The sequence below is a fragment of the Elephas maximus genome, chromosome 6 (assembly GCF_024166365.1).
Source record: "Elephas maximus indicus isolate mEleMax1 chromosome 6, mEleMax1 primary haplotype, whole genome shotgun sequence".
Lineage (NCBI taxonomy): Eukaryota > Metazoa > Chordata > Mammalia > Proboscidea > Elephantidae > Elephas > Elephas maximus.
This window is the reverse complement of record NC_064824.1, coordinates 36,515,279-36,540,528: the sequence shown is the minus strand read 5'-3', so window position 1 is coordinate 36,540,528 and position 25,250 is coordinate 36,515,279. Positions and strand designations below refer to the sequence as shown.

At 35.6% G+C, this 25,250-nt stretch overlaps 1 protein-coding gene across 1 annotated transcript in view; it reads left to right on the top strand.

The window, feature by feature from the left end:
- The window catches only part of LRP1B (LDL receptor related protein 1B), a 1,748,032-nt gene that overhangs the window by 1,243,357 nt on the left and 479,425 nt on the right, over nucleotides 1-25,250 (top strand). Inside the window, exons 38-41 of the mRNA XM_049888441.1 lie at nucleotides 16,132-16,258; nucleotides 16,400-16,551; nucleotides 16,855-16,979; nucleotides 18,424-18,795. Coding sequence (XP_049744398.1) covers nucleotides 16,132-16,258; nucleotides 16,400-16,551; nucleotides 16,855-16,979; nucleotides 18,424-18,795 — 776 coding nt within the window. The remainder of the gene's footprint in view (nucleotides 1-16,131; nucleotides 16,259-16,399; nucleotides 16,552-16,854; nucleotides 16,980-18,423; nucleotides 18,796-25,250) is intronic.

Sequence of the window (25,250 nt, the reverse complement as noted above, 5' to 3'; positions counted from 1 at the left end):
TGGAGTCACGTATATTATGCTGTTCAATGAGTGTGCAAATCCAAACGTGGTCACTAACATCATTCTACATTCTACATTTTCAATTTTAAACTCTACCTTGAAACAGTTTATATAATAGGTGCTCGGTTATTTACTGAATGAATGAAATAGACACTTGATAGTAAGACTTATTATCCAGTATTTCTAAAACTTAATTTCTTAAATTTAATGTCCATGTATGTGTCTATGATTGTCAAATCAACATGCCTGTGTCAAGTTTTCTATTTGTGTTCCAAATAAATGTGTCTACCTACCTTCTTAACATTTTTATTTATTTTATGGGCACCCAAACTGTACATGTTTAAAATTGAAATGAATTCCTTCTGCCATCAAGTTCTGCTGATTTTTTCTCTGAAATGATTCTATCACTCATTATCTTTACGGCTTGCACTCCAATCTGCTATTATTTTACCCATCTATGATGGCACTAGTTTTTTTTTTTTTTTATCCCTGCAATAACTGCCCAACTGATCCCGTAACTTCGCCAACGGCTAGAGTGATTTTTTTTAATTATTATTTTTTATTGTGGTAAAATACCTTTTTTTCTTTTAAAATAAATCTGCTTACTTTAAATATTTCGAGGGATTTCCTTTGTATAAAGTCCAAAATCTCTGATAGAATCCTTCTTAATCAGGCCACATTTAACTTTTCAGTCTCAAACTCTTTCTTCTACTTCTTTGCTCTCATGATCAATCTATGTTGGACTTTTCTTAGTTTATCAAATATTCCCTGTTCTCTTCTACTCTCAGCCTTGATCAACCTTTTCCCTTTACCTTAAGTCTTCTTCTTCCTACTCTAACCTTGCTAAATCTTACTTATCTTTCCCTGACTTTGCAAATAGGTCTGATCTTTCTGGCCCCAGTACTTATATTACTTTTATTAATTTCTGTGCACTTACACTTATGTTTGTTTGCTACCTAGCTGTACTTTTCACTAGACTATATAAAGTCTGTAGTCTTCACTATGGAGCTCTTTTGGCACAGTGGTTAAGCATTCGGTGGTTAACCAAAGAAAGCAAGCCAACCGTTTGGTTATTATTTTCCACTTACTATCCCAACTTAACTTTCTTATGCTGTTGTTGTTGTTGTTGTTAGGTGCCGTCAAGTCAGTTCCAACTCATAGCAACCCTGTGTACAACAGACACTGCCCAGTCCTGTGCCATCCTCACAATCATTGTTATACTTGAGCCCATTGTTGCAGCCACAGTGTCAATCCATCTTGTTGAGGGTCTTCCACTTTTTCTTCTTTTACTTTACGAAGCATGATGTCCTTTTCCCTCTATGAAGTATGATGTCCTTCTTCAGGGACTTATCCCTCCTGATAACATATGCAAAATATGTGAGACGTAGTCCTTCTATCCTTGCTTCTAAGGAGAACCATGGTTGTACATCTTGCAAGAAAAATTTGACTAGGAATTTAAATAGGGGGAAATATATGAGATTTAAAATAAGATAAATGGGTAAATAAGAAGATGAATAAGAACAAGAAAGTAAAAGCTATTAGATTAGGATGAAGAAAAGTATAAAATAAGAACAGTAACAATATTAAAATGTACTTAGTGGTTTTCATTCACCAAGAATGAATCTGAGAATTTTATATGAGTTTTTTTTTTTTTTTTTTAATGCTCACATCAAGCCTCAAGTAGTACTTCTTCTCTTTTACAGATGAGGAAACTGAGGCACAGTCATCTTAATTATATTACTCTAGGTCACCAAATTGATAGATGAGAGAGTTGTTGTTGTTGTTGTTAGGTGCCATCGAGTTGGTTCTGACCCATAGCGACCCTATGCACAACAGGACGAAACACTGCCTGGTCCTGCGCCATCCTTACAATCGTTATGCTTGAGCTCATTGTTGCAGCCACTGTGTCAATTCACCTCGTTGAGGGTCTTCCTCTTTTCCGTTGACCCTGTACTCTGCCAAGCATGATGTCCTTCTCCAGGGACTGATCCCTCCTGACAACATGTTCAAAGTATGTAAGGCACAGTCTCGCCATCCTTGCCTCCAATTAGCATTCTGGCTGCACTTCTTCCAAGACAGATTTGTTCACTCTTTTGGCAGTCCATGGTATATTCAATATTCTTGGCCAATACCACAACTCAATGGCGTCAACTCTTTTTCAGTCTTCCTTATTCATTGTCCAGCTTTCATATGCATATGATGTGATGTGATTGAAAATACCATGGCTTGGGTCAGGAGTGCCTTAGTCTTCAGGGTGACATCTTTGCTCTTCAACACTTTGAAGAGGTCCTTTGCAGCAGATTTGCCCAATGCAATGTGTCTTTTGATTTCTTGACTGCTGCTTCCATGGCTGTTGATGGTGGATCCAAGGAAAATGAAATCCTTGACAACTCAATCTTTTCTCCATTTATCATGATATTGCTCATTGGTCCAGTTGTGAGGATTTTTGTTTCCTTTATGTTGAGGTGTAATCCATACTGAAGGCTGTGGTCTTTGATCTTCATTAGTAAGTGCTTCAAGCCCTGTTCACTTTCAGCAAGCAAGGTTGTGTCATCTGCATAAGGCAGGTTGTTAACGAGTCTTCCTCCAATCCTGAAGCCCCGTTCTTCTTCATATAAAATAATCCAGTTTCTCGGATTATTTGTTCAGCATACAGATTAAATAGGTATGGTGAAAGAATACAACCCTGATGCACACCTTTCCTGACTTTAAACCAATCAGTATCCCCTTGTTCTGTCTGAACAACTGCCTCTTGATCTATGTAAAGGTTCCTCAGGAGCACAATTAAGTGTTCTGGAATTCACATTCTTCGCAGTGTTTTCCATAGTTTGTTACGATCCACACAGTCGAATACCTTTGTATAGTCAATAAAACACAGGGAAACATCCTTCTGGTATTCTCTGCTTTCAGCCAGGATCCATCTGACATCAGCAATGACATCCCTGGTTTCACGCCGTCTTCTGAAACCGGCCTGAATTTCTGGCAGTTCCCTGTCGGTATACTGCTATAGCCGTTTTTGAATAATCTTCAGCAAAATTTTGCTTGCGTGTGATATTAATGATATTGTTCTATAATTTCCACATTCGGTTGGATCACCTTTCTTGGGAATAGGCACAAATACGGATCTCTTGCAGACAGTTGGCCAGGAAGCTGTTTTCCATATTTCTTGGCATAGACAAGTGAGCACCTCCAGTGCTGCATCTGTTCATTGAAACATCTCAATTGATATTCCATCAATTCCTGGAGCCTTGTTTTTCACCAATGCCTTCAGAGCAGCTTGGACTTCCTCCTTCAGTACAATCAGTTCCTGATGATATGCCACCTCTTGAAATGGTTGAATATCGACTAACTCTTTTTGGTATAATGACTCTGTGTATTCCTTCCATCTTCTTTTGATGCTTCCTGCATCATTTAATATTTTCCTCGTAGAATCCTTTACTATTGTAATTCGAGGCCTGAATTTTTTCTTCAGCTCTTTCAGCTTGAGAAACGCCAAGCATGTTATTCTCATTTAGTTTTCCATCTCCAGCTCTTTGCTCATGTCATTATAATACTTCACTTTGTCTTCTCGAGAGGCCCTTTGAAATCTTCTGTTCGGTTCTTTTGCTTCATCAATTCTTCCTTTTGCTTTAGCTGCTCGAAGCTCAAGAGCAACTTTCAGAGTCTCCTCTGACATTCGTCTTGGTCTTTTCTTTCTTGCCTTTTTAAACTCCAAATATTACACTATGTTTTATGAGTGTGTATGCATATGTATGTGTGTGTGTGTATATATATATTTATATATAATCAAAAAAACCAAACCCATTGCCGTCAAGTTGATTCTAACTCATAGAACTGCCCCACTGGGTTTCCAAGGAGCAGCTGGTGATCTTTTTGTTAGCAGCCAAATCCTTAACCACTACACCACCAGGACTCCATATTTTATATATATATATATATATATATATATATATATATATATATATATATATGTATATGTATGTTTATATGTATGCATGTATATATATTCACATACATATATGTTATTAGGCATTAACAGAATTAATAACTAAAAATATCAATTATATAAGAAAACAGATTTGAATAGTGTTAGGCTACATCATAATGAGAATTTAAAGAGTAGAACTATAGATGAGAGAGTTAACAAAAATAAGGCTGGAAAAAAAATGAGTGGATGTTTATGACAGAGTCTTGAGGTGGATCTGACTCCTGTGTGTCCTGCTGTCTATCACCACATGCCAGAGGATTCATGCCACTACATATTAGACTGTGGGGGGTGGGGTATGATGCAATTTTAATTCTAAGAATAAAACAAATGACTCATTTGAGTGTGCTCATATTGCACCCATAAACTTGAAAATAAAACGCCCTTTACCCATGTGACAGCATTTTTAAAATCTCTAAAAATATGTTATTAATGATCAAGTAATATATCATTATAGCCTCAATAGTCAGAGAAAATCTGATCAATTGCTTGTGAATGATTCTTCAAATAGTATGAACAGATATAGTTTGATTGCTAAGTAATCCTATATGTGCATAGTAAATGGGTGTTTGTTTTTGATAATATCTTCCCTTCATATTTGCAATAAGGCCAACACTTCATTTGCTTTTGAGAGAGTCTCTTGGGCCTAGCCTATTATAGATTTGTGCATTTTAACTTAATAGACCTCTTGTTGCTACTTGTCAATCTGTACTTTTACATTTCTTATGAAAGCCAGTAGTCATTAGGCAAAGCTCTTAGATACTCCATTTTTTGTCAGTTTATTCAAAGAACGCTTATTGAGTACTAGGCACAGGAAACGAGGACACAGCAGTGATCCTCCATCTCGTCCTCAGCCACTCAATTCAGTACATCTTGACAAAATAGTAACACTTACTATGTGGCGCAGTGATTAAGTATTTGGCTGCTAACCAAAAGGTCTACAGTTCAAATCCACCAGCCGCTCCTTGGAAATTCTATGAGGCAGTACTACTCCGTCCTGTAGGGTCACTCTGAGTTGGAATTGACTCAAGAGCAACAAGTTTACTATGTGAAAGACACAGTGGGCTGGGAAGTATGATTTTATGAATAAGATGTTGCCTCTGTTTGCAATGAGTTTTCTGTTTAAACTTGCAGTTTAAACAAGTACAAAATTTTCAGATAAAGAATAGTCTCATATTGTAAATTAAGACTAATTTTCAGCATAAAAATACTAGAAAGTTCTAACTCAAACTTAAATCTCTTATCAGTTCTCATACTGAAGTAATTCATAAGTTCTGTAATTCCAATATAAAATTTCCTTGGGCTTAAAGAAAAAAGAGAAAATATGATTGGTGTAGGTAGTAAAATAAGGGTAGTAGTGATAGTAGTAATTTGTAGAGGCTTTATGGAGAAGGCTTGAAGGAGAAAGAGGTTTCTGAGATGGGCTGTGGGTATATTATAGAAAGAAATAGAATAATAAAAGAATTGGCAGTGGCAAAGCAAAGGCAATGTGACGTCATTGGCTGGAGTGTAGGGACATGTAGAAAAGAGTGGGTGATACAGCTGGAGGGTAAATTGAGGCCATAAACTAGGCACTAAATCTCCCCACATTCTAAAGAAATTGCCATGTTGACACCTTCTCCAGTTTACTGAGTAATATCTAAACTGTATCTGGATTTTTCTCCTCTGCCCTCTTCATGACTGAGAACAACCCATATGAAAATGACCTATATCAGCAGAGATTAGATGTGTGATAAAAGTTTATTGAGATTGTGGGATTTTTTAAAGTAGGGAATTCTTAGGGATGGTAATTTATCATCCCAGGGAGAGTGGTATGGAGGAGGACAGGAAAGATTCTTACCCTGTCTTCAAGCCAAGTAAAGGAAGAGGGTGAAAATGCAGGTAAAGGAGGGACAAATTCCAGGAAATGTACCAGGAATCTTGGCAAGAAAGAAACAATAGAGTAGAACAAGAAGAACTGGAGACTTAAAGCAGACAGACAAGATTTGTGTCTTGCATCAAGTGTCTTAGAAACAGAACCTGGAATGATTTTTCAAGTAAGATGTGGGAGGAGGAGACCAAAGGGGATTAAACCAAGCCAAGTTTCAATTGTGAGCAAACTCAAGACCTTATACTGATTCCTTGAGGAATCCTAAAGCGTAAATTATACCTGGGCGCAAATGAACTTGGCTTTCAAACCTCCGCTCTGTCAGGCACTAGATAAGGTCCACCATAGGGAGTCATGCACTCCAAAGCCTTCTGGCTGTCATTACTGTGGCTCTGGCAGCCCAAGAGCAGTCCTCTGAAAAGAGTTGTCTGTGCAAGCTGTTAGAGGCAAAGGACACAGAAGTTAGGTGCTGGATGCACAGAAATGGTAAACAGAATTTGAAGGCATCTGAGTGGAGCACTGAGAGTGTCCACTACAGTTTGGAACCCCAACTTGAACACTCACTACCTTTGGGGTCTTTTGAAATATCTGCTCTCAAATATTTATGTATTTTCTGGTTGTTGGTAAGATTAAATTATATAAGTGCTAATCCTTTTCTCCTTCTTTGGAAATGGAGTAAAGAAGAGATGAATTATGGAAATAGAATATATTTTAGATGTTAAAACTGGTGAAACTGGGGAAACTCATAGGTATTAATTGCCATGAGTAGGGTTGTTGTTATGTGGCTTTGAGTGATTTCAACTTATAGTGACCTCATAAGACAGAATAGAACTGCTCTATAGGACTTCCAAGGAGGGACTGGTGGATCTGAAGTGCCTACCTTTTGGTTAGCAGCCCAGCTCTTATCCATTGTGTCACTAGCAGCTTTAAATAAATAAATACTTTTAAACAAACAAACAACAACAACAACAACAAAACAATTGTAGTGAATAGTTTCCACAATAATGAAAGGATGTTCAATCACCATGAGTTAAGCTGGGATGGATTTGTAGAATCAAAACAGTATACTTATATGACATTGAGCAACAATGCTCAGCCACCCAAAGGTGGTAAAAAAAAAAAAAAAAAAAGGAAAAAGATAAGCCAAAAAGGGAGCAGGTAGTGGCAGATGTAAAGTTTGTACTTGCAATGAGTTAACCATGAATTTATAATCAAGAGATGAGGTCTGCAAGCTCAAGATGGATGGAATAGAGTGTGATCAAGAGAAGGCGACCATGGTAAGAGTAGAGAGTTAAGGTTCAGCAGACATGAATGACCAAGACAACTGTATAAATTAAGAGAGGATTTTTTCAGACTTGGTAAAATTGGAAATAGAGTATTTTCATCAGATAATTATGACTACTTTGTAGCCTTGCTTCTGTAAAGCAGAAGGAAAAGAGAGATGTAAGTCCCTAGAACAGATAAAGATGAAGAACTTGAAGCTGGGATGTTAACAGCATTATTAACACCAGCCCTAAGGCCCCTGAGTGTGTTAGCAGTGGAGGGAGGAGACAGAAAGACAGCAGCCCAGTGGTAAAGCAATTAAATCAATTTGGTGGGTGATTCTGATAGAGTGATGATATGGTGGTAAGGGAAAATGGAATGTGTGGACTCATGCTGTGAATGTTTTGAAATAAGTGAGAATAACCCCAGAGAAAGTTTCCTTTTTTGCCTAAAACTACTTATTCACTTTTATTCTGAAGCAAACGGCATCATCTTTCTTTCAGCATCTCATGCAGTAACTGTTCTTTGCTCTTATATCGTCTTTAACTTGTTCCTGTCATCGAAGACTTTCTCTTTTGCTTTCAAATGGGCTCAAATTCTTCTTGTTTGAAGACAAGAAAAAAATAACCAATATCATATTTCTCTCCTCACTTTTACTTGCCAACTACTCAGAATAGTGATCTATATCCAGTGTCTCTTCATTGAACTTCTGAAATAAGTTTTCAGTTTGTATTATGATCCAGAAACTTCTAAGTCTAGCCACAGCCAAATCCAGTGATGTTTGTTCAGTTCTCACACCACATGCCTTCTCCTTGATATTTTTCTCCATTGATTGTCTACTCATGAATTTCTCTGACCCTGAGTTTTCTGGTCTCTTGGATCCCCTAATATTTTTCCTTAAAACATTGTAGTTGATTTTCTTTCTCCTTATTTAAGGCATTGTAAGCCCTTTTTTCTCATGCTACATTTATCTTTTAAATTTATCCATCCTCATGTTTTTAACTTCAGTCACTGCCTATACATCCAGTAGCTCATCCGCAGCCCTTTATATTTCTAATCTCCTTTAGAAATTATTTATTTGAATGCCCTATGATCACTAAAAGGAGCCTTGCTGGTGCAATGGTTAAGTGCGAGAGAAAAAAATATGACCATCTACCCTTGTAAAGATTACTGCCTAGGAAACACCAGGGACAGTTCTGTTCCTTTATATAGGGCCACTATGGGCCAGAATCTACTGGATGGTACCACCACCACCAACAAAAACGTGAGCACTAAAACTTAACCTGTCCTTCTGCCTCTTATCTACTGACTTCCTTTCTTAACTCTGATGTCTCTTTTTGTAGTATCATAGTTCTTTTCTCCTGACAAGATTGAACCTTACTTTAGATTTTCATCACCTATTTCCATCTGTCGCTCAATTCGGCTTCTTCTTTCCAGATGCCTCTCAGAGTTTTGATTTCTCTGCATGATGGCTACCAGTGTAGCACAGACTTGGTAGGGAGATCTCAATTAATATTATTGATTTCTTCATTTTCATCCCCCAGAACAAGATTTACATTTCAACCCCCAAAACAAGAAATCTTTGACATACGTAGCCATCTTTTCAATATCATTTACCTATACTGTCGCTTCATCTCAAAAGCATTTTTTAAATCTTTTCATCACAAGCAAACATAGTTTTTTAGGTTTGTAGTCAAGAATAGACACACCTATTTAAATGTAAAGTTGATTTGCAGGGAATAATTATCAGTGCTTAGAAATCATAGTTCTATATATCTTCTTATACTTAATCCATGTGTTTACTGATTGATGTGAATTCAGGGATAAAAGAGATTAAAAATGAACATTCTATGTAAAATTATTCAAACATTTATTTCCAAGTAATATTACATAGACAGTTAAGTGTCAAAATTCATAATATAGGAATAAATTACAGCTTTTTAGTATTCTGTTTGAAGTTAAAACATGACAGGTGGTATTGCCAGGGGAAAAGGTGAACAATAATGGAGTAAATTAGCTGAATCCAAGATACTAAATGTGCCTTGAAAAGTGGGCAGGAAGCCTGTTTTTGAACAATGGAGACTTGAGGTCTTTTAAAATGTAGCCAAATGGAAAATAGAAAGTATGTATGAATTTAGTTCAGTTTGCAAAATGAGTTCTTTCCTACAGTGACTTTATTTTTATTTTATTTTTCTTAGCTAAGCATCACTTCTGTTTCAAAAAATTGAACTGTAATAATTTATTTATGCTAAAAAGTCATTGTATACTTGAAATAAAAAAAAGATATATAGGAAGTCACAGTATGAAACTGAAAAAAGTTGGTTAACCTCCCAACCTCTTAGTCTCTAAAATCTAAGGCACAAATAATTGGTGATTTTTTCCCTTTTGGACACCAGGATTAACATAAAAAAAAAAAAAAAAAAACTTCTCTTAATTTAGCTTTATATTTCTGTGACTGTAAAGAACTTGCTGAAATGTGTTCCTTTGTGGCATAGGTTCATCTTGACATGGTATCTTCGTGTTCTACAAGTGCATACTGTCAAACGATTGTTGAGATAACAAGAGCAGAACATAGTTCAACACCATCTCCTAGAGCAGATTTTGTATTTTAAAAAAAAGAAATGGAATTCAATTTGATTTGCAATAGGGAGAATGATGGAAATGGGGTATTAAGTGTATAATATTAAGACACCATGATGGTCCTGAAACTCAGAAATACCACCATCTTGCCCCAAATCACTACCTCCCTCCTACACAGGTCTCTGAGGGAGGAATATAATGAAGTATAATACAAATGAAAGCAAAGTGCCACGCGATTTTAAACTGCGAATTTTTCCAAAACTATACTGCTCAAATTTCTTTCAAAGCTAGCCTTTTACTCACCAGGTGTTTTACTATGCCCTCCATTCCCATACCTTAACCTCTAAACATAAATCTTGGATCTTACCTCACTCCAGCTACAAGGAGGGAAGGGCTAGAAGAGATCAAGATGCCTGAAGGTATCTCTGCAGCCCTATGGATGATGAAGGAGGAAGAGAGGCCAGGAAGGATAGGCCACTTCCCATTGCCAGCAGGAGCCATGGCATGAAAGCCATGTAGAATGGAAACCAGGGACAGCTGCACACATGTGTATAATTTTTCCTCAATTTCTTATGGGATTTGACAAATAAATAATCAGAACATGAAATGTAGGAAGTATGAATCTAGGAAAATTGGAAGCCATCAAAAATGAAATGGAATGCATAAAGATCAATATCTTAGGATTTAAACCCCCACCAAAAAACCATTGCCATCAAGTCAATTGCAGCTCGTAGTGATCCTCTAGGGCAGAGTAGAACAGCCCCATAGGGTTTCCAAGGAGCGCCTGGTGGATTCAAACTGCCAGCTTTTTAGTTAACAGCCATAGCTCTTAACCACTACGCCACCAGGGATTCCATCCTAGGCATTAGTGAGCAGAAATAGCCTGGTATTGGCTATTTTGAATCAGACAATCATGTGGTCTGCTATACTGGAAATGACAAAATGAAGAAGAATGGCATCACCCTCATTACCAAAGAGAATATTTCAAGATCTATCCTGAAGTACAACACTGTCAGTGATACGATAAGGTCCATATGCCTACAAGGAAGACCAATTAATATGACTATTATTCAAATTTACACACCAACCCTAATTCTAAAGATGAGAAAATTTAAGATTTTTATCAGCTTCTATGGTCTGAAACTGATCAAACATACAATCAAGATGCATTTATAATTAATGTTGATTGGAATTTGAAAGTTGAAAATGAAGAAGAAGAATTGGTAGTTGGAAAATGTGGCCTTGGTGATAAAATGATGCTGGAGATTGCATGATAGAATTTTGCAAGACCAATTACTTCTTCATTGAAAATACCTTTTTCCAATAACACAAGTGGTGACTATACACATGGATCTCACCAGATGGAATACACAGGGATCAAATCGACTACATCTGTGGAAAGAGACAATGGAAAATATCAATACAATCAACCAGAACTATCATCTAAAAATTTATGAATGTATCGTGAAATAATTTTTGTTTAGCATTTATTGTATTGTAGAAATTGCAGCCCAGATCTGTTCTCCAGGGAAACATTGTTAACAGTCAAAAAAGGCAATGTTAAATTCAAAGAAAATGATTGATTTAAATTATTTGCTTTCAACTTTTGTTCATATATCTAGAATATAAGAATCACATTTAATACTCGTTCTCATTTAAGAACTTAAATTATTCTTTTTTCTCATTCTTCCTCCAGACCCCTTTATCTTTCCACCACCAAAATCAGAGTTTTGTTCCCATGTTAGGTTTATTTCTCCAAAACAAACAAACAAAAATTTTCTTTGAATTTATTCAATGCCATTTATAATAATTTAAATGTATATTTTCCAATTTTAACCTAATTTGACAGAAAAAAAAAATTTGGTGTCCATTACAAGCATACTTATATGTAAGCTAATTCTGACATAAGTACAGTTGCCATGAAAAGTGCAGTAGACCTTCAGGGACCAGTAAGTCTCTTAATTATCTAGGGGTGCAATAGCAGAAATACCACAAGTGGATGGCTTTAACAAACCAAAATTTATTCTCTCACAGATTAGGAGTTTAGAAGTCCAAACTCAGGGTGCCAGCTCCCGGGGAAGGCTTTCTCTCTCTGTCATTTCTGAGGGATGATCCTTGTCATCAACCTTCCCCTGTCGGGGAGGTTCTCGCTGCAGGGACACTGGGTCCAAAGGACGCACTCCACTCCCAGTGCTTCTTTCTTGGTGACATGAGGTTTTACTCCTCTTTGCTCAGTTCTATCTTTTGTATCTCAGAAGAGATTGATGCAGGATACAACTTAATACTGTAGATTAAGTCCCGCCTCATTAACATAACTGCCTCTAATCCTGCCTCATTAACATCATAGAGGTTAGGATTTACAACCCATAGGATAATCACATCGGGTCACAAAATGGAGGACAACCACATAATACTGGGAATCATAACCTAGCCAAGTTGACACTCATTTTTGGGCGACACAATTCAATCCGTATCAATAAGTGGGAACCCCCATGCCACCATATAGATTATTTTACCAATTACCTGAATCTGAAAATTTAATTTGAAATTAACTTGTGGCATGTATTCATTGTACTTTCTCCTCCAAGAACTTATATGTCTAATTAAGACAATAGGGGTATAGTGCTATGATTATTTCTGACAACATTTCTATAATTCCTCAAGCCACATTCGAATTTCCCTATTTTATTTTTGTGTTTAAATTCTGAAACTGTGCCTTTTTTGTAAAAAAAAAAAAAAAAATTCAATAACTTATTATGCAGAGATAATTATCCAGCACAACTTTTGATTGTGACAATTTCGAATTTTTGTTAATGCAAGATAGTGTTAAGAAGTATTTTCAGGCCTAGATTTGCCTAGCTTAATACTCTGAAGTCAGTTTTCTAGGCTATACCATACAAGCTAACAGCCAAATTCACAACTGCAACTTTTGAACTCAAATGGGGAAAAAATCAATAGCAATGCCATTACTGAAGCTAATTTCTGAGTTTCAAAAAGAGTGACAAAGATTTTCAGTTCTTCCTACTTATGTTTAGATACTAAGAAAATATGTTCATTAAAGATATGTCAAGTACAACTATGCAAATTAGTTTCTTAAATTATTCACAAGTTTCTTCCTGAAGTTTTGTAAGCTTAGAGTGTTCTTTCTCTCCATTTGGTTTCTAATTCCCGGAGGGACTCAAGGTACTAATTCTATACAATACTTTACTTTCAATTTCAGTTTAAGGAACACATAAATTATGCTTTGCTTAACATTTATAAAAAGTCTTTTAATTTTGGCGGGTTCAGAATCTTTTGCTTTTATCAAGTGAATAGATCACTTAACCGTAAAAAATGATTCCCTCACAGCAAAATTTGGCTTCATGTATTACAATAGTTTATCAGACCACTACTTTTTCCACAGAGAAAATTTGAGTAAAATCTGGCTTTCAGTTAGTTTTATTTTGAATAACTTTTGTCTATAATTTTACTGCCATTTATCTAAACCGCCTGCATGAGAGTACTGCAAAGTTAAAGTGAATAGGAACTAATGGTATAGAGTGCAAGAGAGACATAGTTCTCCACACTAAACCTTTTCATGTTTTGTGTTATGTTTTCAAGTATGGAGGTCAACAGTTCTACTCTTTATGTTGTATTAATGTCAGCTACTGTGGAGTTGGCTCCTCAACTCATGGAGACCTCATGCACAATGGTTTATGGTAATTGTGATCCGTAGGGTTTTCATCAATTTTTCCAAAGCAGATTGCCAGGCTTTTCTTCCTAGTCTCCCTTAGTCCTTATATCTAGAGAAAAATAACATTTGATATAAGATTATTATATTGTTGTATTATGTTGTTATTTGGCAAGATGACATAGAGAAAATGGTACAGGTCTTGGTTAGTAAAGCTTAAGTGTAATTCCTAGCTCAGACGCTTATAGGTCATATGACTAGATAATTAACTTCCGAAGCAGCAGTTTTTATAGTTGCCAGGATTCAGGCTAAATATGTAAAATGGTTTTTATTTGGCCTAAAAAACAAAACCCCATTGCTGTCGAGTCAATTCTGACTCATAGCAACCCTATAGGACAGAGTAGAACTGCCCCACAGGGTTCTCAAGAAGCTCCTGGTGGATTTGAACTGCTGACCTTTTAGTTGGCAGCCATAGCTTTTAACCACCATGCCACCAGGGTTTCTCACTTAAAATAGTGTGTTTTAGTGCATTTGGAAGCAGGTTACTATGAAGTAAAAAGCATATTATATACATTTTCTTTCATATTTTCACTTTGGGGTATGCGAAAAAGTAGATGAAAAGAATCAGATTCGACAAGAAATCATATGTCTGTTATGTTCCCAAAGTGCCTCCTTCATGGTGTAACATCCCCTGCCACCTTAGCACAATGACTGACTAGGCATTTCAAGAACGTCATTAATGTTAACATTTATCCTTAAAAAATGGAATAACAAATTCTATACCCCAGTTAGTCATTTTAGTTTTAAAATCTTTTAATCCACCTAGAGTATTCCCTAAAGTTTTAAAAAATCCCTACTTTAAGACATGTATAGATTTGTTATGCCTGTCTTCCTTAGACTGTGCAAACCATTTGTACTCAACTACTATCAAAAAAGTTTGGCAGTTCAAATATACCCAATTGGAACCATGAAAGAAAGGCCTGGCTCTCTACTTCCATTAAATTAAAAACCAAACCCAAACCCATTGCCGTTGAGTCAATTCCAACTTGTAGCAACCCTATAGGACAGAGTAGAACTACCCCCAAAGAGTTTCCAAGGAGTAACTGGTGGATTCAAACGGCCACCCTTTTGGTTAGCAGCCATAGCTCTTACCCACTGCACCACCAGGGCTCTTCCATTTTATTACAGCCATTGGAAACCCTATGGGGTGCAGTTCTACTCTGAAACATGTGGAGTCACCATTAGTTGGAATCAACTCAGTGGCAATGGGTTAGGGTTTGGATTTCAAGTAGATCTTATCAATAAAACACTAGTTGGATTCCCTGCTACAAATTTTTCTCTCTCTGATTTGTAGAACTTGTAATTATAAATAAAAGTATCTTCAGGATTAATTGATTTGGGGTTCTAGCCACACCTCTTTTTTGTCTGTTTGTAAAACTCCAACATTTATTTTTTAAGAAATTGTCATGAAAAAAAAGTCTATTAAAATAAGTCAAAACAATATGCATAAAAGGATTACATATATCTTTTGTAGTTTATGTTGTCTTCATAAGTATATATATATTTTTTTGTAGTTTGATAATTCCATTAAATGAATACAAAATATGACTTTAAGTCTTCTTTGATTTTTCAATATGCAATCTTCATTTTCTATTATTGTATATGAACACTCCTGTTTATGTAATCAAATATGCACAGAAATACGCACACATTTTTGCACAAAAGAATCAATGGTTGCTGTATTTTTCTAAACTGTAATGATTGCTGGTATCTGATAGTTCAGTAAAAACCTCAGTGGCAATACCTTCAAATGAAGGATTACCCTTGTGGCTGCTATTTATTTGAAAGCATGAATTTCTTTATTGTGGTACAAATACTGTGTTTGTTGAATGGATGAGTGAAAGAATGAATAAATAATATACCTTCTGTTCTTCTACATTTCATTTTTTGACATGTTTTATTTCATAAAATATGACATATTTTATTTTATTTCATAAATACTCTGGATTTCTTTCCTCATTACATTTCCTTCCACGTTATATTTTAACAAGATTACTAAAACAAAAATGTTTTTTGTATGAAGCCATGTTTTATTTTAATATGGCTTCAAAAGATAGTTTAGAAAATTCTAATTAGAGTAGTTTTGCTTACAAGTCTATGTGGACAGAACTGAAAGATATGATTCATTCATGTATACATTAATTAATTAAATTTTACTTACTGCTAATTTTTACTTTTTAAAATTTTCTGTTGACCTGATGCTATAGGTCTAATGGTCATTAAAAAAGAGAAAAGATCACTGTTAACATTGAGCTTACAATCTGGCCTGGGCAAAAATATTAATAATAAATAAAAATATAAATAAATATAAGTGTAAATTTGGCACTCCAATCCACACTGTGAAGCAGATGACATGGTACAGTAATCAGGTAGCACACAGAAGACTTTTGAAGAAAATGATGTTTGACTTGAATTTGAAAAACAGTTATGAGAAAATTAAGCAAACGTTGCCTAATTTCAGCTAGATATCAGGTACAAAGGTAGGAATCTGAATGTATTCTTGTGATTTCCATGGTTGGCTAAATGTTTTTTACAATAAAAATTCTATTAAAAAAATTACAAGCATAAGGACGTGCATATATAGAAATCTAAAATGTCTTATTTTTATTCTGTTATTGTGAATTGTATTGCTGTTGTTATTAATAACAATATTAAGTCTTTATGTATCTGTCTATGTAGTACTATAAACCCACAATTTAATTTCAGCTACTTGTTCTGGACTGAATGGGGACAGATGCCCTGCATTGGAAAGGCTCGCTTAGACGGCTCAGAGAAGGTTGTCCTTGTAAGCATGGGAATAGCCTGGCCGAATGGCATCTCCATTGACTATGAGGTCTGTTAAATTTCTTTTCTTAAATATTTAAAGTTCATTAACTGCCAATTTGCATTATTTCTCTTTTAGTATCCTCTTATCTTCTTAATTAAAAACTTGGTCAAAATCAGCCTGTAATATTATTTTTCAATCTATGTTTAGGAAAATAAATTGTACTGGTGTGATGCTCGCACAGACAAGATAGAAAGAATTGACCTTGAGACTGGAGGGAGTCGCGAGATGGTGCTGTCAGGGAGCAATGTGGATATGTTTTCAGTTGCAGTCTTTGGGGCTTACATCTACTGGTCTGACAGGTAATTTATTTTTTCATAAGTATTTGAGTCTCAGAACGTTATTTCAGTGCCAGTGGCCTTACCCTTGTAGGATTAACCATTCTTTAGCAAGGTCACAAAAAAGATTTCAAAACGCCACGTAATTTCCACAGAAAAGGCAGGCACTCTTGCTGTTCCAGGCTCAAGCATTTCAATGTCACTGACTAAAAGTTGTTTTTTTTTTTTTTTTTCTTTTCTGTTGGGTCATCTGTTATCATCAGCTTCAATAGCTGGCTTAGTTTTAATTAGCAGAAGGTTATTGATCATGTTCAACTTTTTTGACAGAGCTCATGCCAATGGGTCCATCAGAAGGGGCCACAAGAATGATGCCACAGAAATGGTGACCATGAGAACTGGCCTTGGAGTCAACCTCAAGGAAGTTAAAATCTTTAATCGAGTAAGAGAGAAAGGTCAGCATTCTTACAGGACTTTGTAATGTATTTTATGTTATTTCTCTTTCCTCTCCCATTTTTATAATATTTTGAACTTTCTTAGAGATTTAGTCTTATCCGATTCCAAAACCTATTCTTTTTACATTTAACCTACCATTTAAAGCGTATAGCAGCCTAATGGAAGGAATGTGTGATGGTTCATAGCAGTGCCTATTTGCCGAAGATGACAGGCGTGCTTGGACATGTTACATACCTGCCATGTCTTGAGTATAGGGTTGGGATTGGTAATATAGGAAAACTTGAGAAATACGCAGATACCAGAAAAAATACGAAGTGCACTTAGGATATTAGAGAGTAAAAAGAAGCAGAAATTTTTGTTTTGGATTATATTTTAACATATAAAGTGATTATGACTCTAGAAGGTGCTGCCTTTAGAAGGAAATATGTCTAAAACACACTTCCTTAAAGTATTTTTTTAAATGGTCTAACAGTGATTTGAATATTTTCATTTATTTTACCTCCATTAAGATAAATTGAAATTAATTTTCTTAACATAAAGAGAAGGTATAATGATTTCAGTGATGGTAGTGATCACCTCATAGAAAGTAATTAACCTGAAAATCTTTACAGCATACAACATCTTCGCTAAACTTTCGCATAAAAAAATATGCCCATCTAATCTTTGGACAGGCCCATAAAAAATGAGACGAAATGAGCACACCGGCCCAAGGCCAAGGACTAGAAGGCAGGAGGGGCAGGAAAGCTGGTAATGGGGAACCCAAGGTCAAGAAGGGGAGAGTGTTGATATGTTGTGGGGTTGGCAACCAATGCCACAAAACAATATGTGTATTAATTTTTTAATGAGAAACTAGTTTGCTCAGTAAACCTTCATCTAAAGTACAATAAAAAAGATTGGAAAAACATGTACATATGCCCAATATAGACATAGTGAAGTAATAAATTTCTTTGATATCTTAGATACCTCATTGACACAGAGTTTAAAATAGAGCATGATACTTGGTGAATTCAGTTCATGTTTTGAGTAAATCAATTACACGTGCCAAAGATTACAATATATCCTATTATAATTTCTGTATCGAGTTTCAGAAAAGAGTTATACACTTAGCTCGTTGATTAAGGGAAAATGTTAATGTTTTTATTTGAATGATGAGGAAGCAGAAGAATATGATCTTTGAAATAAAAAATCTTTAAGATTTTAAACTGGAGTGATGAAAAAAATAGGCACTTTATACTATTTGATTTTTTTATTAGCCAGCTCTAACATTAAGAATAAAAGATAATATTCAAGTCAACGTTTAATATTTCTATTAGAAAAATAAAAACTATTAGAAAAATTGAGGAAGAACATAAATATATGTGTGTATGTATGTATGTATATGTTTATATGGATATTGTACAGATATGTACACATGGAAGTGTGTGTCCTCTTTTTCTTCCTTAGGGACCAACGTTTGTGCCAAGGACAATGGTGGCTGTCAGCAACTTTGTCTTTATCGAGGAAACTCCCAGAGAACTTGTGCTTGTGCCCATGGATATATGGCAGAGGATGGAGTTACTTGCCTGAGGCATGATGGCTATTTGCTGTATTCAGGGAGAACAATATTAAAAAGTATACATCTTTCCGATGAAACCAATTTAAATTCACCAATAAGGCCATATGAGAATCCACATTATTTCAAGAATGTGATAGCCTTGGCTTTTGACTATAATCAAGGAAGAAAAGGTACCAACCGAATCTTTTACAGTGATGCACACTTTGGAAATATACAGCTTATTAATGATAACTGGGAAGACAGACAAGTGATTGTTGAAAGTAAGTAATAATTTATTTTTATTAGCTCAGTGGAAATAAATATCATTTGGATTGTTAAAGAAATTAGAGTGATAATTGCATGTAGCAATTACAATGTCCTAGAATTTATACTCAAGAATGAATGGAACTAAGTCACCTGAATCTTTAAAAGTCAAAGAAGCAATTAACTGCTGGTATGTATAAAAAAAAAACTCATAGCGACCCTATAGCATAGGTGTTATGATCATTAGCACATAAGCACAGAACTCTCATTATGTGTCATCATAATATTTCTTACAAATAAGTGTATTAAAATTCACAGAAAATAATTTTTCAGTGTAAAATTATACTAATGAATTTTTTTCCAGTGGGTAAAATTATAGCTTTAAGAATATCTGTCTAATAATATTCAGTTAATTATATTTTCTCAAACAAATATCAGAGATTATTTTTAAAACATGTTGGGTTGAAATATAATAGTCTTTATAAGAAAATGCTATTATAGAAATAATCTAATGTTTAATGGGAAGTAATCATTTAAGCATAATATTCAGTGTGGATTATCCACAAAATTCAGAGAAATGTCTCTTCTGGCATCCAGCTTTTACAAGGACCATCTTTTTAGTCTTTGTATAACTTCTCTCTTTTCTCTATCCCTGTGATTTCTATACATCCCCATATTTCCAATTTCACTATACTGAGGTCATTCCTTTTTTTTTTTCCCCCTTACTTTTTTACATTGCAAAATAACGTGTAAATGTATACTTTTTGTAAGAGGTTCAAATAATACAGATGTAAAAATGAAATTCCTCTCTCATCACAGCCATCAATTCCATTTACTTACCCATACTTGACATCTCTTATGCCTCTGGGATTTACTTGATTTATGTGTGTGTATAGATTTTAATTACAGAAATGGAATTATACTATATGTCTTATTAAGCTAACTACATTATTTCACTTGCAATACGTCTTGGAAAGCTTTCATTTCAGCATATAAGATTTCGTTTTATTTTATTTTCTTTAAGCCTGCACAGAATTCTGTATTAAGGGTAAACTAATGTATTTAACCATTTCCTCAGAGATGGGCATTTAGTTTGTTTCTGGTGTCCCAGGGTTACATATAGTGCTGCAACAGACATTTGTGCATATAGAAGTGTTTATTTGCACACACGAGTATTTCTGTAGCATAGAATCCTGGAAGTAGAATTGCAAAGTCAATCAGAGTGTGCATTTAAATTTTTATAGCAGGTCAAATTTCCCTCCACAAATGCAATCTTGAATCACATTTTCACCACTGTCTATGAAAAGGCTTATTTTTCTACCCTCTTATCAACAATACTTTTATATTCTTTTTAGTTTATGACTAATTTACAAAAAAATAACATATTAATATGCATTTCCCTGATAACCATTGAGACATAACATCAACTCTTATACTTACTCATATAAAAATATATATCTTCGGTCAAACCTCATACACACTGTCATCCCATGTTTATGCCAGCCACTTTCATATTGTTCTTTCAACATTTAATATCCTTCATGTTACTCTTTGCACATTAAAAAAAGATCCAGCTTTTCTAAATTAGTTCTAACTTATACTTTACAAGTACACATTTTACTTTTTTATTCTTCAGGTTATAATACTTAGCAATACTTTATGCAAATTTGTATATTCCAGCCTATGCCATTTTGGCTTCAAAATGTGTGTGTGAGTGTCTGTGTGTGTATGTAAAAGCAACGAATACAGTACTGATCATAAGAGTTCATACATATTTGAGATGTGTTGATTACTTGGTATATCTTTATGAAGTTTACATTTTAAAACTTTGTCATTGTCCTGTGCTGTTGAGCCATTTCTGACTCAGTGACCCTATATAGCTTGCTCCCTCCACTTATCTCTGACTGATAGAATTCAGAGTTGGAAGTGTTCACTTTGTAATAAATAGGAGAATTAGGTTTTTGTACTCCTTTTTTATATTTCTTTAAAGGATCATAATTAAAACTAAAGAGAACTGGATCCACGATATATTGATTAACTTATGCATTAATTTTCTGTACTCCAGATTTTTGTTAGACACTCTGTATATAAAGAAGAATAAGAGTCCATGCTCCTTCAGAATCTGTAGTTTAAAAAAGCACACTACAATAAACCAACACTGAAATACAATGAAAGATACTGGATGACTAGAGTATGAAAATCTGCCTTGGGAGGGGAAGGGTCTCATGAAAATCTTGGCAGAAGAAGCTACACAGAGCTGAGCTGAGAAAATCTAAAGGGTGAATAGGATTCTGCCAGTTGGCGCTAGTCAAGGCCATGATACCAAACTATACTAGTCGTAGTTGTATTTTTACTGTTACATAATAGCAGAAAAAATAGTTTCATTTAAGAATGTCTTTGAGTAAAGAATCAAAATGATTAATTGTATTAAATCTTGAGCCTTCAGTGCATAGCAGTTTAATATTCTTTGTGATGAAATGAAAGAGGCACATAAAGTCCTTCTGTTGAATCCTGAAGTATAATGCTTGCCTGAAGGAAACCACGTATTTGTGTGATTGTTTGAGCTGCAAGTTGAACTACTAGCCACTATTTTCTAGGAACACCATTTTTTATTTGAAAGAATCAGAAAGAGACAGGCTATGGGTATTCAAACCTGGGTGTTTCACAGGCTTTTTTTTTTTTAATAATTTTTATTGTGCTTTGAGTGAAAGTTTATAAATCAAGTCAGTCTCTCACACAAAAACTTATATACACCTTGCTACACACTCCCAATTACTCTCCCCCTAATGAGACAGCCCGCTCTCTCCCTCCGCTCTCTCTTTTTGTGTCTATTTTGTCAGCTTCTAACCCCCTCTACCCTCTCATCTCCCCTGCAGGCAGGAGATGCCAACATAGCCTCAAGTGTCCACCTGGTACAAGAAGCTCACTCCTCACCAGCATCCCTCTCCAACCCATTGTCCAGTCCAATCCATGTCTGAAGATTGGCTTCGGGAATGGTTCCTGTCCTGGGCCAACAGAAGGTCTGGGGGCCATGACCACTGGGGTCCTTCTAGTCTCAGTCAGACCATTAAGTCTGATCTGTTTAGGAGAATTTGGGATCTGCATCCTACTGCTGTCCTGCTCCCTCAAGGGTTCTCTGTTGTGTTCCCTGTCAGGGCAGTCATCAGTTGTAGCTGGGCACCATCTAGTTCTTCTGGTCTCAGAATGATGTAGACTCTGGTTCATGTGGCCCTTTTTGTCTCTTGGGCTCATAATTACCTTGTGTCCTTGATGTTCTTCATTCTCCTTTGATCCAAGTAGGTTGAGGCCAATTGATGGATCTTAGATGGCTGCTTGCTAGCATTTAAGACCCCAGACGCCACTCTTCAAAGCGGGATGCACAGTGTTTTCTTAATAGGTTTTATTTTGCCAATTGACTTAGATGCCCTGAAATCATGGTCCCCAAACCCCTGCCCCTGCTACACTGGCCTTCGAAGCATTCAGTTTATTCAGGAAACCTCTTTGCTTATGGTTTAGTCCAGTTGTGCTGACCTCCCCTGTATTGTGTGTTGTCTTTCCCTTCACCTAAAGTAGTTGTTATCTACCAACTAATTAGCAAATGTCCCTCTCCCACTCCCCCACCCTCCCTCCTCTCGTAACCACAAAAGAATGTTTTCTTCTCAGTTTAAACTATTTCTCAAGTTCTTATAATAGTGTTACTACACAATATTTGTCCTTTTGCAACTGACTAATTTCACTCAGCATAATGCCTTCCAGGTTCCTCCATGTTATGAAAAGTTTCACAGATCCCTCACTGTTCTTTATCGATGCATAGTATTCCATTGTGTGAATATACCATAATTTATTTACCCATTCATCTGTTGATGGGCTCCTTGATTGCTTCCATCTTTTTGCTATTGTAAACAGTGCTGCAATAAACATGGGTGTGCATATATCTGTTCGTGTAAAGGCTCTTATTTCTCTAGGATATATTCCAAGGAGTGGCGTTGCTGGATCCTATGGTAATTCTATTTCTAGCTTTTTAAGGAAGCACCAAATCGATTTCCAAAGTGGTTGTACCATTTGACATTCCTACCAGGACTGTATAGGTGTTCCACTTATCTCTCCACAGCCTCTCCAACATTTATTATTTTGTATTTTTTGGATTAATGTCAGCCTTGTTGGAGTGAGATGAAATCTCATTGCAGTTTTGATCTGCATTTCTCTAATGGCTAATGATGGTGAACATTTCCTCATGTATCTGTTAACTACCTGAATGTCTTCTTTAGTGAAGTGTCTATTCATATCTTTTGCCCATTTTTCAATTGGGTTCTTTCTGTAGTTGAGTTTTTGCAGGGTCATATAAATTTTAGAGATCAGGCGTTGATCAGAAATGTCATAGCTAAGAACTTTTTCCCAGTCTGTAGGTAGTCTTTTTACTCTTTTGGTGAAGTCTTTGGATGAGCATAGGTATTTGATTTTTAGAAGCTCCCAGTTATCTAGTTTTTCTTCTGTATTCTTAATAATGTTTTGTATACTGTTTATGCCATGTATTAGGGCTCCTAACGTTGTCCCTATTTTTTCTTCCATGATCTTTATCGTTTAAGATTTCATATTTAGGTCTTTGATCCATTTTGAGCTTATTTTTGTGCATGGAGGAACGTATGTGTCTTGTTTCATTTTTTTGCAGGTGGATATCCAGTTATGCCAGCACCATTTGTTAAAAAGACTGTCTTTTCCCCCATTTAACTGTTTGGGGCTTTTGTCACATATCAACTGCTCATATGTGTATGGATTTATGTCTGTATTCTCAATTCTGTCCCATTGGTCTATGTATCTGTTGTTGTACCAGCACCAGGCTGTGTGGACTACTCACATTTTTTAAAACATGAATGAAATGAGCCTGCTACTTCAAGGAAAATGACCTACACTATTTGTTGCAAATATAAAGCTTAAGCTTTCAAATGAAAATTAAAATTTTGGAGGACTTGTATCCAACACAGTGAGTGTGACAGCTTCTCAATACTTAGAGACTTTTATGATGAGATAGGTGATGAACTAACTCATATGATTTTTAGATATTGTATAGTGAAATATGTCAACATTTTGAAGATATGCATAGCTCAGGGAACCAAGATTTTTCATAGGACATGTCAAAATCTTGCAGGGGTGAATGATTCATTCAATGTGCAAGATAGACAAATGAATTTTATTGTTACAGAATATGAAAGGTTCATCTCTATGGTTTCAGATTCCACACTGCAACTAACCTTTAAGGATCTACCACTTGTCATGTGTTGGTATAACATGAAGAAGAATATCCACGATTATTTGAAGTCTGTTAAAACACGCCTCCTTTCTTCAACTGCATAGCTGTGTGTAGCTGTATTTTCATCATATACTTCAAACAAAGCAGCACAACATGTAGAATTAAGGAGCATATATAAGAAGTAAGCCGTATATTAAAGAGATCTGTAAAAAATTTGAAAATGTTCAGGCAACTGGGTTCAGTTCTAGACCAATGCACCACACACACAGCCATCACCTGTCTGTCAGCAGAGACTTGTATGTTGCTGTGATGTAGAACAGACATCAATGGAACTTCCAGATTAAGAGAGATGAGGAATAAAGACCTGGAGATCTACTTCTGAAAATCATCAAGTAATTAGCCTATGGATCACAACAGTCTGATCCCCAAAAATGGGAATGGGAAAGGATAGAGCAGTGTTTCATGGTACATGGGATCGCCATGATGAGTCAGACCAACTTAAAGATAGCCAAAAACAATAACAACAACGGCTATTTACTCATTATTTTTGAAAATAGAGTTATTTTTCATAAAAGATGTAGTAGAGATTTCAGAGCTTATTATACCACCACAGTAGCCAAAGCAGACTGGTACTGGTACAACAACAGGTACATAGACCAATGGAACAAAATCGAGAATCCATGCACATATGCCAAAGGCCTAGATCAATTAAATGGGGAAAAGACAGTCTGTTTAACACATGGTGCTAGCATAACTAGATATCTATTTGCAAAAAAAGAAACAAGACTCATGCCTCACACCATGCACAAAAATGAACTCAAAATAGATCAAAGACTTAAATATGAAATCTAAAATGACAAAGATCATGGAAGAAAAAATAGGGACAATATTAGGAGCCCTAATACATAGCATAAACAGTATACAAAACATTAATAACAATGCAGAAGAAAAACCAGATAACTGGGAGCTCCTAAAAATCATACACATATGCTCAACCAAAGACTTCACTAAAAGAGTAAAAAGACTACCGACAGACTGGGAAAAAGTTCTTAGCTATGACATTTCCGATCAACGCCTGATCTCTAAAATTTACATGACCCTGCAAAAACTCAACTACAAAAAGACAAATAATTAAAAAGTGGGAAAAAGATATGAACAGGCACTTCACTAAAGAAGACATTCAGATGGCTAACAGATACATAAGGAAATGCTCACAATCGTTAG